The sequence below is a fragment of the Homarus americanus genome, unplaced genomic scaffold, assembly GCF_018991925.1.
Source record: "Homarus americanus isolate GMGI-L3 unplaced genomic scaffold, GMGI_Hamer_2.0 scaffold13944, whole genome shotgun sequence".
In the NCBI taxonomy this organism is placed as follows: Eukaryota; Metazoa; Arthropoda; class Malacostraca; order Decapoda; family Nephropidae; genus Homarus; species Homarus americanus.
Window position 1 is genome coordinate 51,792 of NW_024757136.1, and position 27,865 is coordinate 79,656.

The 27,865-nt window shown below is 38.1% G+C and overlaps 2 protein-coding genes across 15 annotated transcripts in view; both read right to left on the reverse strand.

Annotated features, from left to right (window-relative positions):
- LOC121857380 (E3 ubiquitin-protein ligase rnf8-like) overlaps window positions 1-13,570 on the reverse strand; it is a 47,790-nt gene extending 34,220 nt beyond the window's left edge. For 9 of the 13 annotated variants that reach the window (XR_006087177.1, XR_006087178.1, XM_042353394.1 and 6 more), the window contains exons 1-5: window positions 13,363-13,570; window positions 7,066-7,176; window positions 6,406-6,608; window positions 3,307-3,453; window positions 2,608-2,716 (exon numbers count right to left, since the gene is read on the reverse strand). Coding sequence is in view for 11 of the 13 variants with exons in the window: in XM_042353394.1 (XP_042209328.1) it covers window positions 2,608-2,716; window positions 3,307-3,453; window positions 6,406-6,608; window positions 7,066-7,176; window positions 13,363-13,446 (654 nt within the window). In the remaining 2 variants the exon portion in view is untranslated. The remainder of the gene's footprint in view (window positions 1-2,607; window positions 2,717-3,306; window positions 3,454-6,405; window positions 6,609-7,065; window positions 7,177-13,362) is intronic. The other 4 variants (XM_042353390.1, XM_042353392.1, XM_042353391.1 and 1 more) reach the window with 4 other exon arrangements.
- Window positions 13,571-22,351: 8,781 nt separating this feature from the next.
- Window positions 22,352-27,865, reverse strand: part of LOC121857383 (F-box/LRR-repeat protein 7-like) — a 48,885-nt gene continuing 43,371 nt past the window's right edge. For both annotated transcript variants that reach the window (XM_042353403.1, XM_042353402.1), the window contains one exon: window positions 22,352-27,681. In XM_042353403.1, coding sequence (XP_042209337.1) covers window positions 27,146-27,681 — 536 coding nt within the window. In that variant the 3' untranslated portion in view covers window positions 22,352-27,145. The remainder of the gene's footprint in view (window positions 27,682-27,865) is intronic.

Consider the following 27,865-nt stretch of genomic DNA (forward strand, 5'->3'; position numbering starts at 1 on the left):
GTCAACTTTTAGTGTACAGTATACCAAAAATTAGGTGTCATTTAATGTTTTCCAGGATAATGATAAATTTTACATGGGTGACATCGATCTAATTCACATGTTATTTTACAGGTACACCGTATAGAAAATCATTACAAGTTCATATTGAAATTCTTTTTTGTGCGGAACCTTGACATCATTTTCCTAGACAATAATCTTTGCCTAATATATCCATCTCTCGATTCGTATCCCGTCACTTCAGTGCAAGCTTCAGTCATCACTTTTATGCCTCTCTCGACCGCCTGAGTGCTGTTTGGCCACTTGGGCACCACTAATGGTGTCTCAAGAATGTCATTAACCTGTAGATTTGACAGAGAAGCAATGTAAGGAGGCTCAGTCTTGAGTTCATTCCTCCAGTTAATCATGGAATGATAGTTTTTTGCTTGCCACTTTAGTTTCGGAGTCACCACCTTTCTCATGTTGACTACAGGAGGCACATCCTCATTCCCATCTCCATCTTTACCCTCCTCATCAGTATAGTTTAACAAATTCTCGTCAACAGCAGCATCAGAATCTTCCTCCTCCTCTTCAGATCTGCCAGTGCATTCTTCCTTATGCTGATTCTCCTCTCTAATTTTTCTTATCATTGAGACAGCTTTTTCTCTAACAGTCATGTCCTCATCTGCACACATACCAAGAAGAAGTTGATCTGTGTGGGCGAAGTATGCATTTCTCTGGACAGCCTTCTTCACTATCGTCTCCTCCTCACTATTCAGGTGTTTCATATATAGCAGGGACTGGAATACGTTCCTTGAGCCGTGTGTTACGTAAGGGTGTATCTTGATGTAAAACCACATTGGAGCACTGAACTTTATTATTGTAATGACAATTCTTTTCAACTCATGGCTGGGTCTTGATGTTGCTACATACAGCCTGAGGATTCTAATCCATAAGGTGTTCCACCTTGACACACAGGGAGGACCTGGCTCAATAGCAGCCAAGTCATCTTCAACAACACCTGTGATAACTCCTTTACAAATCCTATACAGGTATTTCTGATCCCAGGACAGATCTTTCTCCACTTCATCATTAAACACAGGGAAATCAGGGAAACTGACTGGCTGGAAGGCGACAACTGGAAGCTCAGACAAAGACTCCTTGATCTGCTTTCCAATGGGACCACGCCAATGCTCAGGACCACTTGGTTTACCATCATAGTGATAAAAAACTGCGCGGAAAGGCAGCTCATTTCCGTGAAGCTGACATATGAAATAATGGAGCGGGTGACCAAGTAACATTTCAAGATGATGAATGACTCCATTTTCTGATCCTACATTTACATTGGTTCCATCACAACCAACACACACAATGGGCTGCTGGGTTAGATTTTTCTCCACCAGAAACTCGTGAATAGTTTTGGCAATCTGCTTTCCGTGTCCAGTCTTGGGAGTCACATGTGTGAGATATTCATTGCCAGGCTCAACCATGATGACATAATGATCTTTCACCATCATCCTCGAACTCCATTTCTCGGTCTTCTCATTCTTTATCATCACACGAGTGGCGGTCTTTTTACCATCAAAATAGAGTGACGTCAAATTATCTAAACTAGCCATCTCAATTTCTTGCCTCTTAAATCGGTATTTTTGTCTCGCATCCCGCAGCTTATGTGGTCCAATAACCTGACTCTTGTCATCCTTTGTGATAATGCCATAGTCAGTTAAGGTGGCAGTAGCAATGGCAGCTCCAGCATAATCACTAATCAAGTATCGGTCACAAGCGGCAACTTACCCAGGTCTCCCCTACATTACAGTACAGTAACACAACATTGAGAAATGAAATGAGAAAAGGCTGATAATCAATATAGACATAGCACCATACTCATCTGCAACAAGACAACTTAAATGAAATAAGAGATATGAAAAAAAAGTTGATAAACACTGAACAGAACATTGCACCGCCACAGCGGCTGTTTGGCTAGTACTGTAGGTAAATTTAAAAATTTCAGTAGAAAATGCGGCAGACTAAACCTCGACATATCGGCTTCAAATTTGGCATGGAGTCTTAGATATGTATAAGGAACAATGCCTGAAGAGTGCAGCTTTGAGCAAAATTTCACTGCCCCCTATTGCACATCCTGCTAAATGTTACGTACATGATGGACATACTACTGTATAAACCATTTAACAAGTATATAAACAAAATTACATTAAGATCCACAATGAAAACGTGGATAAGATAAATCTTGATAAAATCACACGGGAAAAGGGAAACAACGGAGCACCTTAGCTTTCGTCTTTATTCAAGACATCTTCAGAGGCCTCTGAAGATGTCTTGAATAAAGACGAAAGCTAAGGTGCTCCGTTGTTTCCCTTTTCCCGTGTGATTTTATCAAGAAAACAAAATTAGTTTACATAAAAGGTCGGGTAAATAAAATTTATATAATCTGATAGAGAGAGCATCAAGAATTATTTGCACCAATCAATATCAATGGTTAGTCAATATTTCTGGCAGCCAGTACAAAATCTAAATATATTCTACACCTCTTAAAATATAACAATAGAGTAAATACTGTATAATTATTAAACAACAGTGTAACATAAACCTTTTATTAAAAGATCAACTGACCTGCATCTTTAATCTTTGTGCTAAAGATTCTTTTTCTTTCAACATCACCTGCTGGGCAAGAGCACCAGCTGCAAACTGGTGTTCCAGCTTCTCTTTCTCTTGCTGATATCTGAAAAACAGGTCAAATATTTAATTATCTAAACAACTACATTGCCACAGAAGTTCCTCGAGGCTTATGTCCAATCCACAAGTTTTTCCAATAAAGGAAATTTTGAACTCTTTGTTTACCAAAATCAGGTAAGAATCTGTTAAACTAAGACCAAGAGAACAATAAAATATATTAGTCAAGGCTCTGATCAGCTGTCAACTGCCTGCTGCTGAGAACTGTGGCTGTACTTCATACCACACTCATTATATGGCCTGAGAAAAGTTTTCAAACAAACATTCCAGTTACAGATTGTAATTGTTCTTAATCAACCATATACAGTAATTATCTCAGGACAATGTCTATGATCTTCCCCCTTTGCTATGTTGGGTGTAAGTACAAATTTTATGTGATGCCTTAGCCCTTTTTTCTGGCTTATAGAGGAAGCAACAGTCTCACTTTCCCTGAAGCTAGTTGAAGGGAATGAAACAGCCTTAATCATCTTTGCAGCAGAGAGGAAGGCAGCATAAAACATTGTATTTCCTGTAAGTGAAAGGAATGAAATGGAGAGTCTTACTTTTCCAATAGCTAAAGGTAATGAAACAGAATCTTACTTGTCTTTTAGTTGTTCCTGTTGTTTTTGCAGTGAATCACGCAACTGGTTTCTCTCCTGTTCCAATCTGAGTTGAAGGGCATCACTCTCCTTTAACTGTTGCTCTAGTATTGCATGTTCTTGGCTTAGGTTGGTCTGCAAAATACTTCTGCAATACACCAACAACTGGACTAAAACAAATGATTCAAAATATATCAAATATCTTTATAAATAACAATTAAAGCACAGTCTTACTCTTCATAAAATACTGTAATGTCTTTACAATACAGGTACAGTATTCAGATGCACTATAATTAGTTCTTAACAAGCCTCTGTCACTCTTACTGTATACTGTCATGGTTTCAATGAAAATATCTACATCAATCCCTCCTTAAACACCAAAAACCACCAATGAAGTTTATATATATTACAAAAATTAAAAATATTCTGTATTACCTTATACTATTTATACAGTCCATCTGATTCATTCATCCATACTATTATAGCATAACTTTTTCACAAGCATCCCTCCCCATATCCACACTAGCACAACTTTCTCACACATACAGTATATCCTTCACTGTATCCATAGTAACTCAAATTTCTTACACACATCCCTCCCAGTACCTGTATTAGCTCACACATCCCTCCCAGTACCTGTATTAGCTCACACATCCCTCCCAGTACCTGTATTAGCTCACACATCCCTCCCAGTACCTGTATTAGCTCACACATCCCTTCCAGTACCTGTATTAGCTCACACATCCCTCCCAGTACCTGTAATAGCTCACACATCCCTGTACCAGCTCACACATCCCTGTAATAGCTCACACATCCCTCAGTACCTGTATTAGCTCACACATCCCTCCCAGCTCACACATCCCTCCCAGTACCTGTATTAGCTCACACATCCCTCCCAGTACCTGTAATAGCTCACACATCCCTCCCAGTACCTGTATTAGCTCACACATCCCTCCCAGTACCTGTATTAGCTCACACATCCCTCCCAGTACCTGTATTAGCTCACACATCCCTCCCAGTACCTGTATTAGCTCACACATCCCTCCCAGTACCTGTATTAGCTCACACATCCCTCCCAGTACCTGTATTAGCTCACACATCCCTTACTTTGTCCTTCACTTGTGTCATGGGTTGCGTTGGGCCTACCCACCCCACAACCCATCCCAAATAATTGTTTAGGTAGAGATAAGGTACCCGGCCAGCCAATAGGGGGAGGCTAGTGAGACAGTGTTGTACTGATAATCATTTCACCCTCAAAACCACATTTTAGTCAGTGGGCTTTAGACCTTGGGCGAGGGGAGACCTCCTGCTCCGCGGACTTAGAACGGGCCATACAGTCCTACCAGTGCTACGAGTCTGTGTGTGCAAATCCCCGAGTTTGTTGTTAAGTCCCGCGAAAAGTTAACGCATCCTGTAAAGGAAGTGATCACTGGTGAGGGCCTGTTTGCTACAAGAGCACTCCAGGCCGGCCTAATAGATCTAACGATTAATTCCCCAGGTTGACAAACTCTCCCTTATAACTTACGGTACTGTGGCGCGAATGTGAGTGACTGACCTATCCATGCAAATTATAAGTCCAGTGTATGGAATTGTGCCAAATAAACGTAAGTGCAATTATCTGCCCGTATCTGTGACCCCTCTATTATTATTATTATCAAAGGTAATGACTGATTGGTTTTGACTAAGTATAACTAGAAACTTAGATGGATGTTGGAAATTAATGGAATTCATTAAATCATCATTTATCAAGTACACAACGCATTGAATGCCGGAAACACAGTGAAATTCTGCGTAGTGATACACCATAATCTCCTGGGTGAATCAGTGTGAAGGTATCCGAGTTCTACGGTAAGAAAACCACTTTCTTGCATTTAAAACATAACAACTTGAATGTCTCGCATCTCACACCATCACTAATCTATTAGGCTTGCATAGTCATAGTTCCCACAAACTATTCCCTTGTATGCATCATACGGCTTATCCTACCACTGATACTTTTTTCCCCTACCCAGTATTACACACTATTCCTTTCACTAGTACAGCTAGACCCCGACTTACGAATGCTTCGACTTACGACCGTCGGGACTTACGACCGCCGCAGTTGTGACCATTTTTTTTTTCAAATGACACACGCATTTTCTATACCGAAACGTTTCCAGTTAATGTAGTCTCCATGTATAATTAGAAAATCATGGGGGCCCCATGTGCATTCAGCTGACTACATTAAAGTGCTCAGTCACACTGTATCCATTCCTCATTATTTATTACTTTTACTGTACTGTATTTCATTGTAGATTTTTTATTATTTTTTTTATTTTTTTTTATCTATGTCAGACTTACGACCATTCGGACTTACGACCTGGATTTGGGTCCCTAACCCCGTCGTAAGTCGGGGTCTAGCTGTATATCTACAGTACTTCCCTCTTGTCAGGGCCAGATTTACCAATAGGCCAAGTAGGCCATCGGCCTAGGGCCAACCGGTATCTAGGGGCACACTGAAACCAATTTGTCGCGCAGCGTGCCAGCGTATAACCTTGTTTCAAGTGTACACCAAGTATTTCATTATATAATATATTCACAACCATAAGGGCCCCTGTACAATAAGTATAGGCCCGCAGTGGTCTTTAACTGGTGGACCATGGGGTGGTTCTCAGGTGGGCCACGGACTAGGCACTATAGTAAAATGAAGAAAATAAGATAATAAAAAATATATATATGTATATACATTTTTTAAATGTCAGTGTCCCACCATCGATTTATCTATACATACATATATACTACATACATATATACATGAGGGAGGGAGGGAGGGAGGAGGGAGGGAGGGAGGGGGAGGGAGGGAGGGAGGGAGGGAGGGAGGGAGGGAGGGAGGAGGAGGGAGGGGAGGGAGGGAGGGAGGAGAGAGAGAGAGAGAGAGAGAGAGAGAGAGCGAGAGCGAGAGAGAGAGCGAGAGAGCGAGAGAGAGAGAGAGAGAGAGAGAGAGAGAGAGAGAGAGAGAGAGAGAGAGAGAGAGAGAGAGAGAGAGACACTGTAATATTAAACCCCTCCTCTTCAAAATTAAGAATAAAAAAAAAATATAGAAAGTTAGTGTCACACCAACCGGCTGTCCTCAGATTTAAGTCTCTTGTTGTTGGAGCAGGACTGAGAAGTACTGGTACTTCCTTCCCTGGCCATTATCTCCTTCACACCAAAATGATACGTAAATTTTGATGACCCACCAAATATGATTGTGTCACCAATACTCAAATCCTGCTCCTCCTCTGTCTTTACAGGTTTATCATTCACTAATACTCCATTCAGACTCTGTGGAACAAGTAATATTAAACAGTTTAATGCCTTAATATTTGTGGTTTTTCAAGTTATGCTATAATTAAAGTTAACATGGTTTTGCTTCATTAGAATAACAGGATCACCTGCAGATTAAACAACTCAGTTCAATACACTGTATTTAAGATGGACATTAATTCAGTTGTTTGAAGTGACTGACAGGCCAAGTAGTAAGCTTAGCAGAAGTATTGAACACTGATTCTCATAAAATTTTCTATACACTAAGCTAAATTTTTTGTCATCAGTAGAGTCATGTTATATGGAAATTGTATGGACAAACCCAATAAAAAATCAAGGGTCTAAGTAACAATACCAAAACTACTACTGTAGAGTATACATGAATAATTATACTTGTAAAAAACCATACAAAATGTTAAAATATACTAATCAATCATAGCATAGACTGTTTTTACAAAATTCATTAGATACTTACAAGGTTCTTAACAATCCAGTTATCACCTCTGCGTGTGAATAAAGCATGTTTCCTAGATATACCTCTATCAAGAATTAAATTGGTTGCTTCTACTGACCGTCCTAGTATAACCTGAAAGAAAAATAATTAAACTTTTTCATGTCACTCCTCAAATTCCAATGCTGTACATGCCCAAAGCCTGGATAGCTATGTGACGTAAAAAGAGACCCACACAAGTCTACAGGTGACTAAAAATGACCCACACAAGTCTACAGGTGACTTAAAGAGACCCACACAAGACTACAGGTTGATATCCTTGGGTTCCATGGACTCCAACATTATTGACTGGAATTTGAAAATCAGTTTACCTTTCCTTTACAATCCTAGCCCTTATTGTGGTCCAATGGTCAATATGCTAGCCTTGCAAGTGAGTGGACCAGTATTCTATTCTTGGGCAGGGTGAACTATGGGCAAGTTTCTTTACACTCTTTGTTTACCCAGAAAGAATTGTGAACCTGAACGTCAATCAGTTTGGGGATTGTGTTCCGGGTAATGATTAACCAGTAGTTGTCCTAAACTAACCTACGGTAAGTAATGCCTAACCAGTAGTTGTCATACAGGTCGTTAACTTAGGGTGTGGTTGTTGTGCTGGCGACAGAATATTCATATTATCCTTTATTAAACAGGATAAAAAGTTACCATTCAGTTATGGTTAAGAGCCACACAGATTTCAGACAAATGCAATAAAGTATTTTCATTTTATTTATATTTTGGTTAATATTTTGAAGTTGGCATGCATGGAGGTCTATTTTGATTCTTATATATCTCAGGAATTTTGTAAGTGCAATCAGTAATTTTGACAATTCTAAGACACTTTTCTTCAAATGGCATTTCTTGAGCAAATTACATTTAAGCGAGATATTTAGCATTTTATTGCTGTACAATGATCCCTCGTTTAACGAGATTTCGGTTAACGATTTACCTTCCATAAGATTCTTAACTTCGGTTAACGAGCAATCCCTTGATTAACGAGTTTTTTACGAGCCGACCTCAACATGTTTTCGCTTGCATTTGGCAATCCACCAGCTGTAGTATTAGTCCGCCAATACAGTAATCGGTTTTAGGGCTTAAATTCCTTACTATTTTAGTAAATATCAAGAAGTTTATACTATTCAATAATTTCAAAAGTTTAATATTAATTTTGTTAGCCATTTTAACAATTATTGAACATAATTGAAGGGAAGGAAACTAGTTTCATGCACGCCATCCAGCCTGGCAACACATCAAACAGGCGCCAGTCTCTCTGTCTTTTCAGTGGAGGTAACATCTTGCTTGAGACTCTCTTCAACTAAAGGCTTTTTTCCTGTGTTTGCAAGCAAATTATTGGTCATTTTGAAATTTATTTTACATACAGTGGGGTATGCTATAACGAATCTAATTGGTTCTAGAACCTTGTTCGTTATAGCATTCGTTCGTTATAGGATTAATCCGTTCAAGGCCCCCAAATACAACCACTTAACACTGAAAAATATAATGTAAAATTGTAAAAATTGTAAAAAAGTGCATAAATATGCATCTACAGCAAACCCCTGAAATAAAGAATATCATTAATACTTGTAATAAAAAAACAATAAATTAGTTAAAAAAAAAAAATTAAATAATGTTCGTTGTAGGAGTTTCGTTCGTTATAGCATTCTCAATTTTATAGGTAAAACCGTTCGTTATAGGAATATTCGTAGTAGGATCCGTTCGTTATAGCATACCCCACTGTATGTTATAGCTACACGACGATCAACTCGCAGTGAAATAAATGCGAAATGCCGCCAGTCACGGTCAAATATAGTTATCACGTTGTTTGCCGGTAATGGATTATTAGCTATTCAGTGTGCTCTCATGCTAAAATAGCATTAGTAGGAATTTAGCCAGTCTCGGCAAAATATCCACGGCCAAAAAGCTACTAAGCATTTGCACAAGAAATGGTACACTTAAATATCGATTCATAAATAAAAAATAACATCTTTGGGTAGTCATAAACACTAGAAGAGGAATGGTTACATGCCAAATATTAACCCGTGTGCTATTGAAAAGTCCAAAATACTCCAAAAATGAAAATTTGCAACGGAAACCTAATAAATAGATTTTTCTCTCTCTTTCTCCCTATAAAAATAGAAATTTGAAGTTTGGTGTTTGACCTAAAAGAGTTTTAAACTTTTTGATATTTTTTTTTTGCACAATCTGTATACAGTACAGTACATGTAAGATTGAGTGGGCATGTAACATACTGAGTAGTAAAAAGATGTAGAAAATAGCATATTGTACGTCGATCCAGCATTCATAAATTTAGCCTACTGGAGACAGCAGCTGGGGGATTCATTAGCCTATGGGAGACAGCAACTTCACATATAGGATGCAGGCTGATATTTTTAGTAATTTTTCAGACATAAAAGTGCGTCTTATATGCCCAAAAATAAAATAGTTAGTCGACCATTAGGACGTACCATACCTATACTTTAAGTTCTTGATCTATCTTTAACAAGTTCTTGGCCCAACTATATGAAGTACATTACTGCACTTAGTTTAAGTATAAGAGGCTCTTGGTCTAACCATAACAAGTTCTGAGCCTGATAATAACAGTTTCTTGGCTTAAGAGTACAGTGCAGTACAGTACTATACTGTAATAGAATGTCAGCATGACTACACTGTAACAGGAAAGGGTGTGAGGCATGTGTATCATTCATGCAACGACACACAAAGCCCTGTCAAGTCTTCACCATCACCTCCCACCATGTCTAGTGAGTGTCTGGGGCAAAATAGTATAATATAAAGGAACTTTGCTCAAAGCTGGATTTTCACTTATCTGCATTACACTCAGGCAGTAATAGTTTTAGAGAGTTTTTTGTATATTATTAATCAGGGTTAGAGAAAAACATTGTTTAAAAAAGATAAAAAAAAAAACTTTTTTTAATGGTATAATGTTGGTTTTAATGAGTTATAAATATTTGTAGTCCTTTTTATAAACTTTTTATTTGGTAAGAATCATAAGCATTACATTCAGGATGATTTAGCAATCATTTATACTCTTCCATCTCAAAAAATCACTGTGCAAAGGCCAAATTTGAAAAACACAAGCTTTGATCAGTCATCCAAACTCATCCTACATGCTTAAAGGCAAAAACTATGTTTTAGTTCACCTTAATACATGGAAAAAACTATTCTACTTTTATAATTGAAACTTTTAAAAGAAATCATTGAAGTACAGTGGTATCTTGACTCCCTTGGACCCATTTACGTAATACATGATCTGAACAAATTAGAATTAGAGGTTCAGAGCCCAACCATAAACAGAAGCAGTCACCAGTTGTACTGAACAGTGGCAACTTGGCTCCCTTATAATCAGGATTTGAGATGTGTGCAGCCCTGTAAGAAAGCTTATTACCACCACATTCACCAGTGTTTAATAGTTCACATCCATGCCTATATTTAACAACCACAGGGACATAATGCATCCCTGTCTAACACCCACATTTATTTCAAGTGTTTCACTTTCTTCCCCATTTGTTCTTACTGTTGCCTGGCTGTTTTCATGGAATATTTTTACTGGATTTAATAGCCTTCCTCCCACCCCAAACACTTGTAATGCCTCCCACAATGCTTTTCTGTTCACCCTAACATATGCCTTTTTCAAATCTACTATAAATTATTATAACTACCTGTAATTAATGGAAAAAATATATATTTTTTTGTTTGGTGTAAATCATGGTTTAAACCATTAGTTTAAATTGGCCAATCCTGAATTTTATTATGGTACTGTACATATTGCTGTGCAGGGATCACTTAATTACAGTATACTGTACCTTTTAATGAATTTTCCTTTTTCTTTCAGACACAAAATGCTGTTGAGAAGGTCCGAGAGTTACTAGAGAAAAATCCAGAGGCAGTGAGTGTTTTAGCAAACTGTGTATTATATTTTATAAGAGTAATACTGCAGTAATAATCAAACTAATTAGTTCATACATTACTGTAACTTTTCCGTCTTCATAATTGGAAACTCTGGGCAAAATGTTTTGATATTTTCTCCAGTGTATCGTCATATGTTGGTACCTGTATGCCTGCTCCCTAACTCCTGATAGTATTTAAACTTACACAACATTTGTATTTATAAAATATCTGCAGGAATAAAATTTACCATAAATTACTGGTCATTATGATATTCTGACAGTTCTCTACACAAAAATGTTCAGTGATAATTTGATCCACATACTGTAATAGATAATGGTGCACCTGTACGTAAGTTCGTACGTGGCAGTACACACCCAGTAAATTAAACAACAGTGGAGCTCCCCCGGTTAGGTTAGATGCAAAACTGTTTTTCTGATGGCTTTTGATGTTTTAAACACTTTTTAACCTAGATTTTGGTATTATTTTCTTTACACACCGTTCATTCCTACCACTAATCTATTATTATATTCGAATAAGACGTCTATTTATAAGATAATTTTCATCTATTACATTACCGGCAGAAATGTATAATAACGGAGATAGCTTTTCCAAAATATTTTCTATTTTCTTCCATTAACACCCAGCCATTATCGTCTGCCTCTCCTTCAACACTGCGTGTCTCCTGCGTCTCCTTCATAAATCATCCTACGCATGCGTTGCTGTACACGTCACGCGGCCAATCAAAAGCCTTTTTGATTTTGAAACCAATTAAAATGTTTTTGGGTTTAATTCGCGGTATTTTTGGCCCAATCAAATTCGAGTATTCTTTTTGATCTCTCATATTTTGAAATTCAAGTTCAGTTCCGACCATGGAAGTCTGCGATGGGTGTCACTTAAAGTATATGGAGCTGATTGCGAGTTTTTGGGAAAAAAAAACGAAGAAACTATAGCATTTTTTCGATCGCATGGTGTTCTTCCAACCTCAGTAAAGTGTACTAAGAGCAAGACTGAATGTAAATATCGCAAAGACCAACATATGTGGCGTTTTGTAAGAATCCCAGAATGCAACGACGAACAAGAACCAGGCCAATAAGGTAAGAAATAGGTGATTCCATCAGACGCGGGTCCGACTAATTACCCAAATGTAGCCACAATTAAGTCAAATGATGGTCCTACACGACTAAATCGGACTGCCAATCACTTCTCGACTGGTATTTGGCGTCACGAAGTCACAAAAAATTGGTAAACTTAACTTAATCTGAGTTAATAGATCGAGTGCATGTACCTAACCTAACCTCGACTAGTATTTGGTGTCACGAAGTCACAAAAAATTGGTAAACTTAATTTAATCTGAGTGAATAGATCGAGTGCATGTACCTAACCTAACCTAACCTAACACAACTCGGATTAAATTAAGTTTACCAATTTTTTGTGACTTTATGACGCCAAATAATAATCGAGAAGTGATTCACAGCCCGATTTACGCTTGTAGGACCATCATTTGACTTCATTGCAACTACATTTGGGTACATTTGGGTAATTACTCGCTCCCTCGGTACATGCAAGCGATCTATTAACTCAGATTAAAGTAAGTTTTCCAATTTTTTTTTACTGTGACACCAAATACTAGTCGAGAAGTGATTGGCAGTCCGATTTATTCATGTAGAACCATTATTTGACTTAATTGTGGCAACATTTGGGTAATTAGTCAGACCGATCATAAGGTGAGAGTCAGTTAAGTTAGGCTAGGATAGGTTAGGTTTGGGTATTGTTTTTCTAATGTTTTTTGTGTATTTTTTAGTCGCTTAGCCACTTTTTTTTCTCGGAAAAGGTCAAACGAAAAAAAATCTTAAAAAAAAAACGGCTAACTTCCGCCAAAAAGGAAGGTCATATTCGGTCTCAACACACACAAATACACTAGAAAAATTTATTTTTAACTTGCTAAAAGTGAACGGTGTGACATAGATTATTGTTGCAAATATCTAAATTCTGAGATGGGAAGGGGTGGGGGACTTATCTCTGAAATTATTGACTTGCTCCAGAAATTAAGGTAAAATTTGTTCATAACATCAAAAACCATCGGAAAAACATAGTGGCAACAAGTGAAAATTACCCAGCTGCCGTACCTACAACCTATGCCTATTAAGTACTACTGAAAACATGTAATGGCATGAAAATTCTGATATTCATAACCCCATTTCCCTCCTAAGAAGCACACAGTCTCTATATGCTGAACCTCCACCATATATCATCCAAGCTACTAAACAATATAACATTCTGTGCCTTAAGCTCAATCCTTATTTTAGAGACCAGTGAAGGACAACCAACACTAGACAAGAGAACAGTGACATCTTCAACCTCACACTCTCTCTCCCTCACCTCGTCTGTCTTGAACGGGATGATGGAGTACTGACCGTCATGAGGAGGATTACGCTTTAAATAATAACATCTTCTCTCCGCCATGTTCTGCCGTTGGGTTTGACGAACGAGATTACTGGTTTAAACTATAGGTTAACGATAACCTTCACTTAACAACCGCGTGTCTGTTGTTGTCTAACGAACGCAACAGGACTACTCCTTGTCGATGATCAGTGTTGCCATCTACAAATTTACATTCCCGCTATATGAGACTCCAAAACACGCTAGATTTGATCCCTAATCCGCTAGATTGTGACTGTAGAGATAATAGCATGTGTTATATATACAGTATACAGTATAGATATATAGACAACTGAACTGATTAATATACACAAATAGATAGAATGATAAATATAAAAAGTATGGTACACAGAAGTATAGCTAATTAACACATCGGTGGGCATAATGTCACATAAGTAGCCTAATATGAATGTATAATCAACATCAAAGGATATGCATGGCTTGCTTTTAAAACAGGAAGAGAGAGGAATCATCGAATTCCTCTACCTCTGTTTCCTCTCGAGATGCGCTTGCTCTTGGTGTTGATATCAGGATTGGTTCACTGACGTATGCATTGCTAGTTCCAATCAATTTCAAGATATTGTAGCGTAGTGTATGTGGCCAGTTGTCAAATTTCTCTTGCTTAGGCTCACATACATACGTACACGTAGGAGATCTCGCACCAAGGATGGAGGTAAGAAAGCAAACTCACAATGGCATTTTCTATATATATATATATATATATATATATATATATATATATATATATATATATATATATATATATATATATATATATATATATATATATATATATATATATATATATATATATATATATATATATATATATATATATATATATATATATATATATATATATATATATATATATAGTAGTGATCTCTCCCTACAACTGCGCATCCGCATTCCAATGCGACAGTATCCTAGCAACCAAGAGAGCTGTTCAGGATGGGGGGGTCACCAGCTGCTACAGTATCCTAGCAACACGGGGGGTCCCCACACAGTGGCCAACTTAGCGACTTTGTAGCTGGATCTAGAGCTTTTTGTTTTTTTCTAGCGACATTTTAGAGCGATTTGCGACTTGTCGCAAATCTAGAGATATCCACAGAAATCTAGCGACTTTCTGGATACTTTTGGACTGTCCATGAAAACTCAGTTTTCCTAATTTCGAGCCATAATATATAGCAAAGGGGGTTACAGGGACAATAAATAATAAGAAAAGTTTAATACATTTGAACGGGTCGTGGTACAGAAGGAGGGACTCGTCTATTTCCTGATCACTTGATGTCAGCCCGTCCATGGCTAATGTTGCCGTGTCGTCATTTATTTGTCTGTTACCTTCGCCTTTGTAGCACCTGGGTAACTTACCTCTTTGTCAGATATGCAATATGAATTTCATTAATACGCTAAATTTTAAAGAATATTAGCAAAACATCTTATAGAATTAATTCTATCAAGCCTGCGTGGTTCCAAACTTCTCATACCCATCCACCATGGGTGGCCCATAGACTCCATACAGTTGCCCCGACACTGTTTACCCGCTTTGCCAAAAACCATCAAGGAAAGTTTCCGCTTGTTTGCATGCTGTTTATTAATTTGAACCCTTCATAGTCCCAATTGAAAATGGGTAAGCCACAGTATTCGCAGCGATTTAGGAAGGAATGGCTCAGAGATGACAGATACAAAAATTGGCTTCTGGAGGTGCCAGGAGATAATAAAAAAGGATTTTGTAAATTTTGCAAGTGTACTTTGTCTGCTAAGTTGTGCGACATTGAAAAACATAAAAACACTAAAAAACACAAGAAAGCAGAAGAGCCGTTTAGTGCAGAAAGACAGACAATTTTACCATTCAAGAAACTTGGTGAAGCAAAAAAAGTGGAGGGAACTCTGGCCATGTTTGTAGCTGAACATTGTTCTATTCGTGTGGTAGAACACTTAAGTGAAGTGTGTAAAGTATGTTTTAGTGACAGCAAGGCAGGCAGTGAACTCAAGTTAAAAACATCAAAGTGTTCTGGGATAATATGCAATATTCTTGCGCCACATTTCACAGAAAATCTGAAAAATGATATTTTTACATAATGCATTTTATTTATACTCCGTCCATTATAGTCGGCATTATGAAAATATTATTTGCATCAAATTACTGAAGGGGGGGAATAATAGCTAGCGACTTTCCATGGAAGATTTAGCGACATTTAGCTACTTTTAGGTACCAGCCTAGCGACATTTGAAAATCCGAGTTGGCAACCCTGGTCCACACCTGCTATGTCTTCCCTAGCAACGGAATCAAGAAACCGGCGAGTTCCCACTGGTTTACTTCCGGCTGCCGTGTATATAAGCTCTGTCTCTCCATTAAGAAGGGTGGACCAGCATTTTAGCTTAAGGTCCGCGTAGGTAATATTCCTACAAATCTATAAAAAAAATCCACTGAGATTCATTCTACCCTCCGTTCCTGAACACCAATTGTGGCGTACTGTAATGTGGCCAGTAGTCAATTCTCTTTAGATGTCTATTTTCTCTTTGTATGGCCACACAAACGTACGTACATGTAGATATCTACATCCTTGACCACGGAAGGGTCAAGACGTACCTGGCGCTCCTCTCCGAACAGCCAGGTCAACTGTTAAGTTGGCCCATACCAACCCTCTCCCCTGAACCCACCTCCCCACCGGAATATCAACAAGTTCTCGCCAGAAGTTACAATTTCATTTAGGAAAGGAACGGAACCAGTGTTAAACAGAGGTGAACAGTGGTGAACAGTGCTTAAGTCAGTGAAAACAACTCAACAGTAACAGTCGTACCCAAGTTAACCTTCACACAGTGAGGTCCCAGGTACCCAGTGATAACGGCCCGTGAGACCCAACAACAACCAGCTATGTGTTAATCCGGCTACGATAGGAAGGCCTAAGACCAAACCTCACTCATATAACACCATCTGTGAGGGAATTACTACACCACGTGATGCCCCTCATAACACCATCTGTGAGGGAGTTACTACACCACGTGAGGCCCCTCATAACACCATCTGTGAGGTAATTACTACACCACGTGAGGTCCCTCATAGCACCATCTGTGAGGTAATTACTACACCACGTGAGGTCCCTCATAACACCATCTGTGAGGGAATTACTACACCACGTGAGGCCCCTCATAACACCATCTGCGAGGGAATTACTACACCACGCCAGGTCCCTCATAACACCATCTGAGGGAACTACTACACCACGTGAGGTCCCTCCTAACACAATCTGGGAGGGAGTTACTACACTACGAGTTTGCTGTTCAACACCTACATTAATCTGTATGTTCACTGTATGTTCCTTTACCTTTCTCTAATGAAGGCTTTTGTTAAACCACCAATGTATGTAATAAGTCATTTATGTCCAATGTATATTTTCAGCCTTCGGGCTGCAGAACTTTTTCAATAAACCGTTAATTATTATTATTATTATTATTTATATCTCACACTCAGGAATGAGGTAGAATAGAAACTCACTGCGTTTTCTGTATACATATATTGTTGTACAGAGCAGTGCTAAGGAGTTACTAGGTGAGGAGTAGCTTGCTCAGAGGTCCTGTAGGGCGAGGAGCTCTCTGAGGGAGCTGGGTGGTGAGGTGCTGGAGAGATCTTGCTAAAAAAAATATCTATTGTCTCAGTATTAATATTTCTTGTAACACTTACTAAATTTACAGTACCTGCTTTTATTGTACCACCAAATCCGTTTTATCGGAAATTATCATGTAAATAAATAAGTAATTACCATTGCAATACACATAATTGCCAACTAGACATAATCCTGAAAACTCTGTCCTCTTGTTCAACCTTATTACTGCACAATCCAGGATGTACTGCTCCCCCATTATACGTATGTTTTTAAATTTCACTCTAATTTATGTGTATGTATGTATGTGTATATATTATATATATATATATATATATATATATATATATATATATATATATATATATATATATATATATATATATATATATATATGTATGTATGTGTATATGTTTGTATAAGTAAATACAAATAAATAAATAAATAAAAATAAAAATAATAAATAATAAAATAAATAAATATTGAAGTGATAACCGTGGTAACATTATGAGATGTTCTCATTACCACCATGCTATTGTACTATTCCAGATGATACTAAATGTTACATAATACTTCCTTGAGATAAATGTATAGTATATATCAGGTGCCTCAAAGAGAGCTCAGGTTCTCAACTGGCTCAGCCATGTTAATATTGTTATTATAATCCACTCTGTATCTGTATTTTTCTGGCTAAATAAACTGTTACAATTCAATTCAATTCAATTCTGTTTCAATTCAATCTCTTCTAACGAAGCTCCTGCACAGATACCTCCTCAAGCACGCTACTCACTGAACGTGTCCTCCGAGCAAGCTCCTCACCACACGGCATCTCCAGCACCAGATTGTCTTTCATATAATATATTTTATATAAGAAAACCACCACCTTAGAGTTCCATCAACCCCATCCTGAGTGCTAGACAACATAATATCAAGTAACCCTACAATATATATATATATATATATATATATATATATATATATATATATATATATATATATATATATATATATATAACTAAAACCGCTAGAAATTCGCCAGACATCAGTTAAATCCGAAAAAAACGCTAGCAGCTAAACAGCAAATTTACCAGCTAGAATGAAGGGTCAAAAACATCTAGATTTGGAGGAAAAACCGCTAGCATGGCAACAATGTCGATGACTCGATGAACTACGAGCCTATTAATATATTTATATACACCGATGTCAATAATAACTTTTTTTTATTAAATGTAAATCTACTATAACATTTCCATTAGCTATAAGCTGTTCTTTGTTACTAGCTTTCATTGTCCAGTGTTAGTACAGGATGAAACCACAGAATACTTATGATTAGTTTCAAATTCAATGGCTGATTTTTATTTATACAGTACGTTATACACAATTGAGAATTCATGATGACTAGAAAGTAAAAGTATTAATATATAGCCCATGGTAAAAGAACGCGAAAATAATTGCTTGTAGACGCGTAAGCAAAAAAAAAGTACCATCGTAATTAGTCAAGACAATTTTGTACGTTGGTCAATGTATGTAAGTACCACGAACACAATCATTAATCGTTTTTTTAAAGCAACTTGAATATTTTAAACTTAATTTCACGTATTTATCTTATGTTATTTGTTCTGAAGTTAAATTTAGTTTGATTTCATTTCAATTTTCGATTCATACGACAAGACTAATAAATGGGTATTTAGTGATGTTCGTGGTATGCTTGTAGCATTACGTAGATCGTAGATTAATAGTGAGTTTGGTCAACTTTGTGATCGAAGCGGCAGAGCCAGTCCCGTGACATGCAGGCGCCATACTGATAATGATACGAGGACCCTCTCATTAATTAAGGTTTCTCCATATAATGTGAATAACAGCATGGCCCTTGATTGGCCAAACTCACTTTCTACGATTGAACCGTCACGTGCTGGCATCTGGTGGATTTCTTTTACAACTACAACCTTTTTATTCCTAAACGGTTGTGGTAAATTTCAAGTTTTGTGTAAATTTGTGATCCATTTTTCTTTTCTTTTTACTATTTATATAAATAAACAATTTGATATAAATTAAAGTATAATTGACGACACTAGATGAGTAAATATTATTTTCTCTGAACCACACAAATAACAAAAATTTGTTCTGTCAAACCAGACTTATCTATAAGAAAAGATCCTAGTTCTCCAAGATGAGGGTTTTCTAAGCTTCCAAATGCTGGCAAAAGAAAGATGATATTTTTTTAACCCTTGTAATTCCTACGTATGAGTGTTAATTTTGTTTACTTTGTCGTGCATTCCTCCCCTACAAACGCTTTTGTCGCTGAGTAGCCGACCCCGCGAATTCCCCAGTGTATGACTTTTGGTCTAGGTCAACCAGCGCCGCCTTACATGACGGAGGTCAACTATTAAGCCACGCCTACCTCCGCTATATAAGATCTCACCTCGTGGTGACCTACCTCTTTCTACCTACAGCCAGTCTTCAAGCAACAGCTCCTCCTCCACTCCTGCCTGGCGGCCCTCGCTCCAGCCGGCGACCATGGCGACCCACACCTCGTGGTGACCACTCTTACTACCCACAGCCACCAGCAAGCAACACCACCTCCTCCTCCTCCGCCGCTCCCGCCGGCGACCATGGCGACCCACAAGCTGGTCCTCCTCTGAGCACCCTCACCAACCAGCTCTCTCTACATCACGCTTGTAACCACGCTGCCACTTCCCAGCACCAAGCGTCACTGTACATCCAAAACAATATGTATACAGAGAGCACATTGTGAGTTTCCTTTCTCCATCCCATCCTGAGTGTGAACCAAATATCACGTATCCCACAACTTTTCCCAAAGTTGATGCTTGATAAGGCCATCCCTGATTCCTGGAAAGCTTGGTCACTGTAACACCACAATACCAACCCCTGACGGAGATAGTTGTATTAATCAATATGTAAAACCTGATTATGGTTACTATAAAGTATATTTATTAATTTTAACGCCCTCTTCGTTTTTTTTTACAGGGAAATACGTTTTTCTGGTGTATTTTGCTGTGCTTTGTTTAAGTCTGACTGATTTTCTTTGGAAAATCTCCATTTATGAGAAAATGTCAGACATTTTATAAAGACATGGAGAATTTACAAAGAAAATGATAGTCAGATTTAAACAAAACACACCAAAATACACCAGAAAATATATTTTCCTGACTGCAAACTAACCTAAACTAATCCAGGAGCAGGAGTAGAGCGCCATTGGTCATATTGAGGGTGGGGAGGTGGTAGATACGGAGGTGATGTCGAGACGCTCGTGATACAATTTTTTTCATCGAATTTAACTTTCGACATTACCTCCAAGAATGTTGAAAGGTAACCTAAACTACATCTGAAGCCCAAATAACTAAACATTAACTCTTTATACAGAAACTGGCGGGGACGTTAAAACGAATCTTAACCAACAATTGGCGCCATATAATGGTCATTAATTACTCCATAGCCACATATTTGCCAAGTCCAGCTGAATTATTGTACACTTTCATGCATGTGGATAAATATACTAATTTAATATAATTATAATTTAATATCAATGTAATTATCTATATTTCTATATATCTACTCACCCACCTATCCGACTATCTATCTCTCTATGATGATTTACTGAACTAATATCTATCCATCGATTCGAAGCAGGTCGTTTTCGGATCAAGGAGTCGAAATTAGTGGAGGAGTCAGTAGTGAGCTTGAACCAGTAGTGTGTAGAAGTGCTGACGGGGGGAATTGACAATCACAGAAAGAACTCAGTGTTACGTAAAGGTGACAAGTGAAGGTGACAGGAGAAAATGACAGCTCACTTCGAGGTTAATATGTGGTAGTTGCCAACACCTACCTATACATGGAGTCTTATATAAGGAAATAGAACAAAAAATAAATAATAAATACCTAAACAAAAATACTTTATTATATTACGCGTCCATCGCAAATTTGTTTCTTGTATTTTCACCCAAAATACTGGTTGTTCAAAGTGGGCAGGGCTTTGAAGTTGACGGAAATGTGGGGTAAAATACTGAAAACAATCCTTTGAAAACCTTACCCAACCTTTTCTAATTTGTAAATAGGTTAAGAATCGCTTTAGAGTTTATGGGCGCTTCATCTGAACACCGAAAAAATTTCCATCACATAACTGAACACTGAAAGCACGAATAAGATAAGCTTTTTATAGGTTAAGAGAATATTGAAAAATTATAAGTTCCATTATTTTTTAATTTAAAGTTGGAAAATATTTTTTAGAATATTTTTGTATTTAAAGTTTTTTAATTCAGATATTTCTAAATGTATTTAATTAAAATATCTTAATTAGAAAAAAAATAAATAAAAAAAAAATAAAAATTATTCGGCACCCTTACGGCGTGATACAATATAACACGTGTGCCGAATATTTTTTTTTTTTTGGTGTACGACCATTACGAACGATCAGTAAAGAGATTCTTGTCTCCTAACAAAACAGTGACACAGGAGCCAGACTGACAGAGACTGATTTTTCACATTGGTAAGGACTATAAATGCCCATAGTGGTAGAAGACACATTACTGTACCTGAGAGTTGCGGTGCAGTGTTGTGTGGTAGGCAGGCCACGGTGTTGCTAGTATTGGTGCCGGTGAGAGACTGAGGCCAGGTCAAGGAAACCTATATACTTTCCTTGGGCCAGGGTGTGCTCGTATCATTGTGTGATCGAGGTTTAAGATCACTTCACCTGCCGATCCTCCTCGCTCCCACACACTAAAACACTCCTATTTGAAGCCCAGCCCGACCCTCCTCCATCCTCATACTGAGTCACTCCTGTCCCGAACCCTACTTGACTAAACAGTGAAGCAAATTGTTTTAAATACAATCGCCTTTATAATTATGTTGTTGGCAACAACAAAAAGTTTCACCTAAATAAAAATGTTATACAATGTAATATTTAAGACATTTTCTCTTTAAATTAAGAAAAATAAAATGTGTACAAAATTGCCCGGCCTGTAGCCTGATTATAGATGGATTGATGTAAAACTGTTCAATTTTGCACCGTACACATTTCATAAAGTATATACGGTCCCAGATGTTACTGTTGAGGTACTGTACATTTTGCAATAATTTATACAGGTTTCTATAACTTTAATTATCGTATCATATTCACTGCTACATAATTCAGATATTGAAAACAGTTGAACATACGATAATACATAATGTTAACTCTACATAAATTGCCTGTCAATGCAATAACTTCAACTGATTAATACAACAATATACAGGTCTACATTTAACTGCATTTCTATTACAATCCAACACTGGTGAACAAAGCTCAGGATAATGACAGTAATACAGATTGGTAATTTTTTATTCTACACAAGAAATAAAATCTTGTGTCAGTAAATAAATTATAAAATATCTCATAAAAAAACTTACATAAAGGGATAATAACAATATACAAATTCAATACATTATGATTGTATATAAAACGAATAGGCACACATTATGGCAATAGTGTCAATGACCAAACTCACGATTGTTACTGAAAACGAGATTAAGGAAGTGATTAAAAGCTATTAATTTATCTAATTTATACATTCCACTCAGTTAACGAGTATCCTACAGTAATACAGAGTTCTTTATCATTACACTATTTTACTTCAGAAGTTAGAGAAGTAAACACGTATAAAGTGAGATGATAAATTTTCTGAACAGCCGTGAGTTTGGGGGCAGCGAGTCGGAAGTGGCATTTTGGTTTATGGTGACAAAATAGGAAGAAGAATATCACTGGAAAATTGTCAGCACCCAACACAGTCGAGAGAGCTTTACCCCCTCCAGACCTGTAAGGAAATTGATCACACAGTGTCTTTCTCTTCTTCTTTTGATCTGTCACTGTCATTCACCTGTTTTTTTTTCTGTTTTCAAGCGCATGGGATACTTTTCACGTCCCACTGGTAGCAGCATCAACATATCACTGGGCACAAGGCATATCATTTACTATAGTGACCAACACAAACCTACATCAAACAAAACTCTTCCAGACACTGACTAAGTTAAGACTGGGCAATACCATGACTGATTGGCTATACTTTTCCATTATTTTCTTTGTTCTATAGACCCAAAACATTAAGTAACTCGCCGTCTTCTCTGTTCTTCAAACCTAACCAACCATAAATTCTCCATCCCTCTTAAGTCTTGAAAATCAATCTCATCACATTCTAATACAAGGGAAGAATACAGGATTGCCGAGTTATATTTCCTGGGTTAAAAATAACAAACTCCAATAAAAAAAAAATTGGTAGACGTAACCTGAATTGACACTGTAGGGTTCAGTAGTTTTGTGTGAAATAAATTAGCAATAACTCACTATTACAGTATATCGTGGTTTGGATTATATAAAAATACATTATGATTAAATTTTCTGGTCTAAAGACAATTTATTTTGAAATCTACCTCATTGATTTTTTATAGAATGGACAGGAAATGGTCACTAACAATTTGACCATATCAATACCCTACAATTTGTAATTCTTTAAACAAAATAATATCACAAGTCTTTAAATAATCAGTTTGTTTACTATATTTGTGAAGACTGTAGAGAAAGTACTGTCATCTTGCCACACCTTGACTCGCTACAATAAAGTATAAAAAAGATCACAGATTCTAGATGCCTGTCCCACCAAGTGCTCCTGTAATCACGCTAGTTTCCCGCCCTCTTCACCATCCGACAGGTAAACAGTGTAGGTGTAAACAAAGGCCATGACCTGATGTTATAAATTCTTACAGACAAAGGTGTAAATATAGAGGCTGACCTGTTTGTGTGAGGAGAATGGAACCTTCAACATTATTATTCTTTTTAATTTGTGCAGAGTTTAAGATTAATTAATGGCCGTAAAGGGTGTGAAAGAGAAGCCTCATGTTCTTCAAGCTTGATAAATACTGTTTCACTACCAAATAGATTTGTATCGCTACTTCACTTTATTCAAATGTTTAGGGCTGAGGAAACTTTCAAAATTACGGATCTGTTAAGAGTGGCTCATGAGGAAGCTGTTGCTGTAGATTGTAAGAGACTGCATATATATCATTGCCTGTAACCATTTCTGTACATGTAAAGTGTAATATTCAGTGAGAAGATGATATGGCTGGTCAAAGTTTCTCAGAAAGACATTCGAGAAGTTTAACAGTACTATATTTACGAACCATGCATAAGTAATCTGAGGGACAGGCATCCTTGGTACCAGACCTTCACGAAAGGCTTGGTGTGTGGTATAGAGTCATGCATCTGCTGGAAGAGACTTGATGGAACTATGGTCTGGCTAACTGTGTCTCCTACTGTACCCACACGTGCCACATACTAAGGCCAACACCTGTCAGATGCTAGGACCAATGACTGTCAGCTGCTAGGAACAATAACTACCAGATGCTAGGACCGATGACTCAGATGCTAGGACCAATGACTGTCAGATGCTAAGAATAATGACTGCCAATTGCTACGACCAATGACTGTCAGATGTTAGGACCAACATCTAGTAGATCTTAAGGGCCCAGAAGAATCTACACTTGGTAACTGGTCATCAAGAAAACAGGTGTAACCAATGAGAGCAACGGTAAACATAGGGGGGCAGGTATGGTGGTAGACAGCCATGATGGTAGTGTGTTGTGGTAGATGGTTAAATGTTCATGGGCCCCTTTATGAGAGGACAATGGTAACAACAATGGTCGTCGTTTGGGAGGATAATAAGGAAAAATATTCTGGTAGTCATCAGATGAATGGTAGTAGTGGTTGCAGGAGCATGGTTGCCAGACATGGTAGTTGATGCCAGTCAGGAACAAGTCATGGGTCAGGAATGGTAGGACATTTGATATTATGGTGAAGGTCAACCACAGTGGTGACCCTGACCCTCAGCGGTGGTTCTTAGAGACCAGGTGGTGGAGTATATATGGTAGCCAATGATGGTAGTAGCTGTCAGGAGAATGGTAGCAAGGTTGTGGTAACAGTTGTTAGGAACACCGGATTACAGCAACAGTCAAGCATGGCAGAGAGGACAATCAATAGTAGGTTCAATTGTAATGTGTGGGGGTGGGGTGGGGGGAGTAGGCTATCGCAAACACGTTGGTGAGTGTCATGATCATTAACAGAATGGTATAGTAGTCACTGGTAACATTGTAGCAAAGTGTGTGTGTGTTGTGTTGTGTTGTGTTGTGTTGTGTTGTGTGTGTGTGTGTGTGTGTGTGTGTGTGTGTGTGTGTTGTGTTGTGTTGTGTGTGCTCTTAGGAACATGGTGGCTATAGTCTAGGAGAGGGAAAGTATGATGCATTTGGGAGTTGAGGTGTGATAGTGTGGTAGTCCTGGTAATGATGGTGTCTTACATAGTATACTGGTAGTCCTGGTAATGATGGTGTCTTACATAGTATACTGGTAGTCCTGGTAATGATGGTGTCCTACATAGTATACTGGTAGTCCTGGTAATGATGGTGTCCTACATAGTATACTGGTAGTCCTGGTAATGATGGTACTGTTCAAAAGGTGCAGTTGAGAACACTTTCAAATTTATCTGGCAATTAGAAACAAAAAGGCACATATTGTATGCAAGTATAACAAACATTCTTTACGATTTTTGAGGCACTGTTGCAATTTTATATCACTTAACTCTGGGAGCTTAGAAGTAAATTTGGGATATATAAAAATTTCAAACAATTATATGATAGGGATAAATGATTTTCCATAAAAAAATAATGACCACATGTACATACTGTATATATATATAAAATGAAACTCTGATTGCCATTTTGTAAAGGCACAATTGTCATATACTGGACAATATATTACAAACCACATTTTTTAACTTCTCTTACGAAACTAAAATTTGTTGACATTGCCAATCGCAAGTAAACTCTGTTGGCTGCCTAAATATTCATGTGAGTGTGTATATGTCATTCTCAGTTTATTTTGAAGATTCTTGGAGCAAAAAATACCAGGATTGATCACTCAAATATTTACCCTGAATTTGAGCATGATAAGGCACCCCTAGAAATAGTTTTTAAAGCATGTTTTGTCTATCATGCAGCAAATGTAGAAGGTTAGTGTACAGTATACAGGACCCCGTTTATGTACAGGGATACAGCATAAGAAAAGGATGAATCCACATTACTGGCATACAATGTTACACTGCCTGGCATACTTAGTGGCATTATACATCCTGTCTACATAGTTACTGAAAATGTGGCTTTTGATGCCAGGATCCAACTATTGCCCAAACAATATTGTTTATCTCCTGGAAATACACTTGTAGGCTGTTGGTTCTCTTTGCAGACTCACAGGTACAGAACAACAACTGTTGCATCACAGATTTCATGAAGCAAATATTTCCTCATTTTATCACTGGTGAACTTTAAACATTGGAACTTTTTTCAATGCCAAAGTTATTCCTAAATATCACTTTGTATATGTTGTTGCATAATGTTTCTCTATAATCGGTAGTGAACAGATAAGGTCCAGACAGACGATGCTATTTGCTGTAACAAGGACTGGCACTACGGAAAAGGAAAATGATGTGATGAAATTACATATGGTGAGGGTGTACACTATACAGGTGCACAACATGAGAAGTTGCTACTGAAAGTGTACACAATAAGTGAACATCAATGGTACTTAATGATGATGAACGCGACAAAGATGCAAGTTATGGGGATGCACATGACAAAGGTACACACAGCAAATATGCTCATCGTGAAGGTGCATGTGGTGAAAGCGTGTACTACACAGGTACACACTACACTGGTGCACGGAGATGAGTGTGCACACACTGCAGATGCATTACAACTGTGCATGCTACAAAGCAGCATCTGGCACTGTATGCAGGGCGACGGTAGCATTACTTTGGTAAACGGAGGAGTAAGTTATTTGATGCATGCTGCACATGGGAATCAGCTCACCGTTTTGGCACTGCAAACTTGGCACAGGTGAGTAGGCACACGTCTTGCCTAGGGCTGCATTAGAATTGGCACTGGGCTGTTCACAGCAGCACCCGGGTCTTGTCCCTGGTGGCACCAAAATTACAGGGGCTCACATTATTTGGCACTGGTACAATTTTTTGCTATAGTCACTGGCACAACACTGGGCGAGGCGCAGACACATTTTAGCTTCACTAAAAGAAACCCGGGTTAGTGTGCTCTATGATACAGCGCCGGCAGTACTTTTTAACTGTCCTATAACCCTCAATGGTCACTTGGCAGTCCTGGATATTGAGCTGCTGAAGGCCACGGCAGTAGTACGCAATGTACTGAACACCACGGTCAGTGATCATGTCACAAGACTTCACCGATAGCTTCTTCAAGTTTGGGCAGTGCTCTGAAATGAGTTTCATGCCATTATCAGTGACGTCACATTTGCCGATATCAAGAGCACGTAGTCTCGGGCATGACCGAGCCACCATCTCCATGGAATCGTCGCTGACCGCTTCACAGCCTCGCACATTAAGGTAGCGAAGCTTGTAGCAATGGCGAGCTATCTGCTTGATGCCAGCATCACTGATCTGGTCACACTTGGCCACACTCAGGTAGCGGAGGTTGGGCCCTAACTTGGCTAGTTCGTACATGCCGAAGTCGGTGATCTGGACACAGTCAGACACGCTCACTTCCCGCAGCATGAGGCAGTAGCTGGCCATGTGCTTCACTCCCGTATCTGCAACAATTACACATTATATTAATATTTGGCAGTATACACGAAAGGTATGCAGGTAACAAAGTAGCTTAAACCTAAAGTTAAGTGAAACACACAGGAACCCTAGACGTACAATTACTGACTTAAAAAACAAAATCCAATAAAACCAGGAAACCAGTATAGTACTGTATGTTGAAATCAGTTG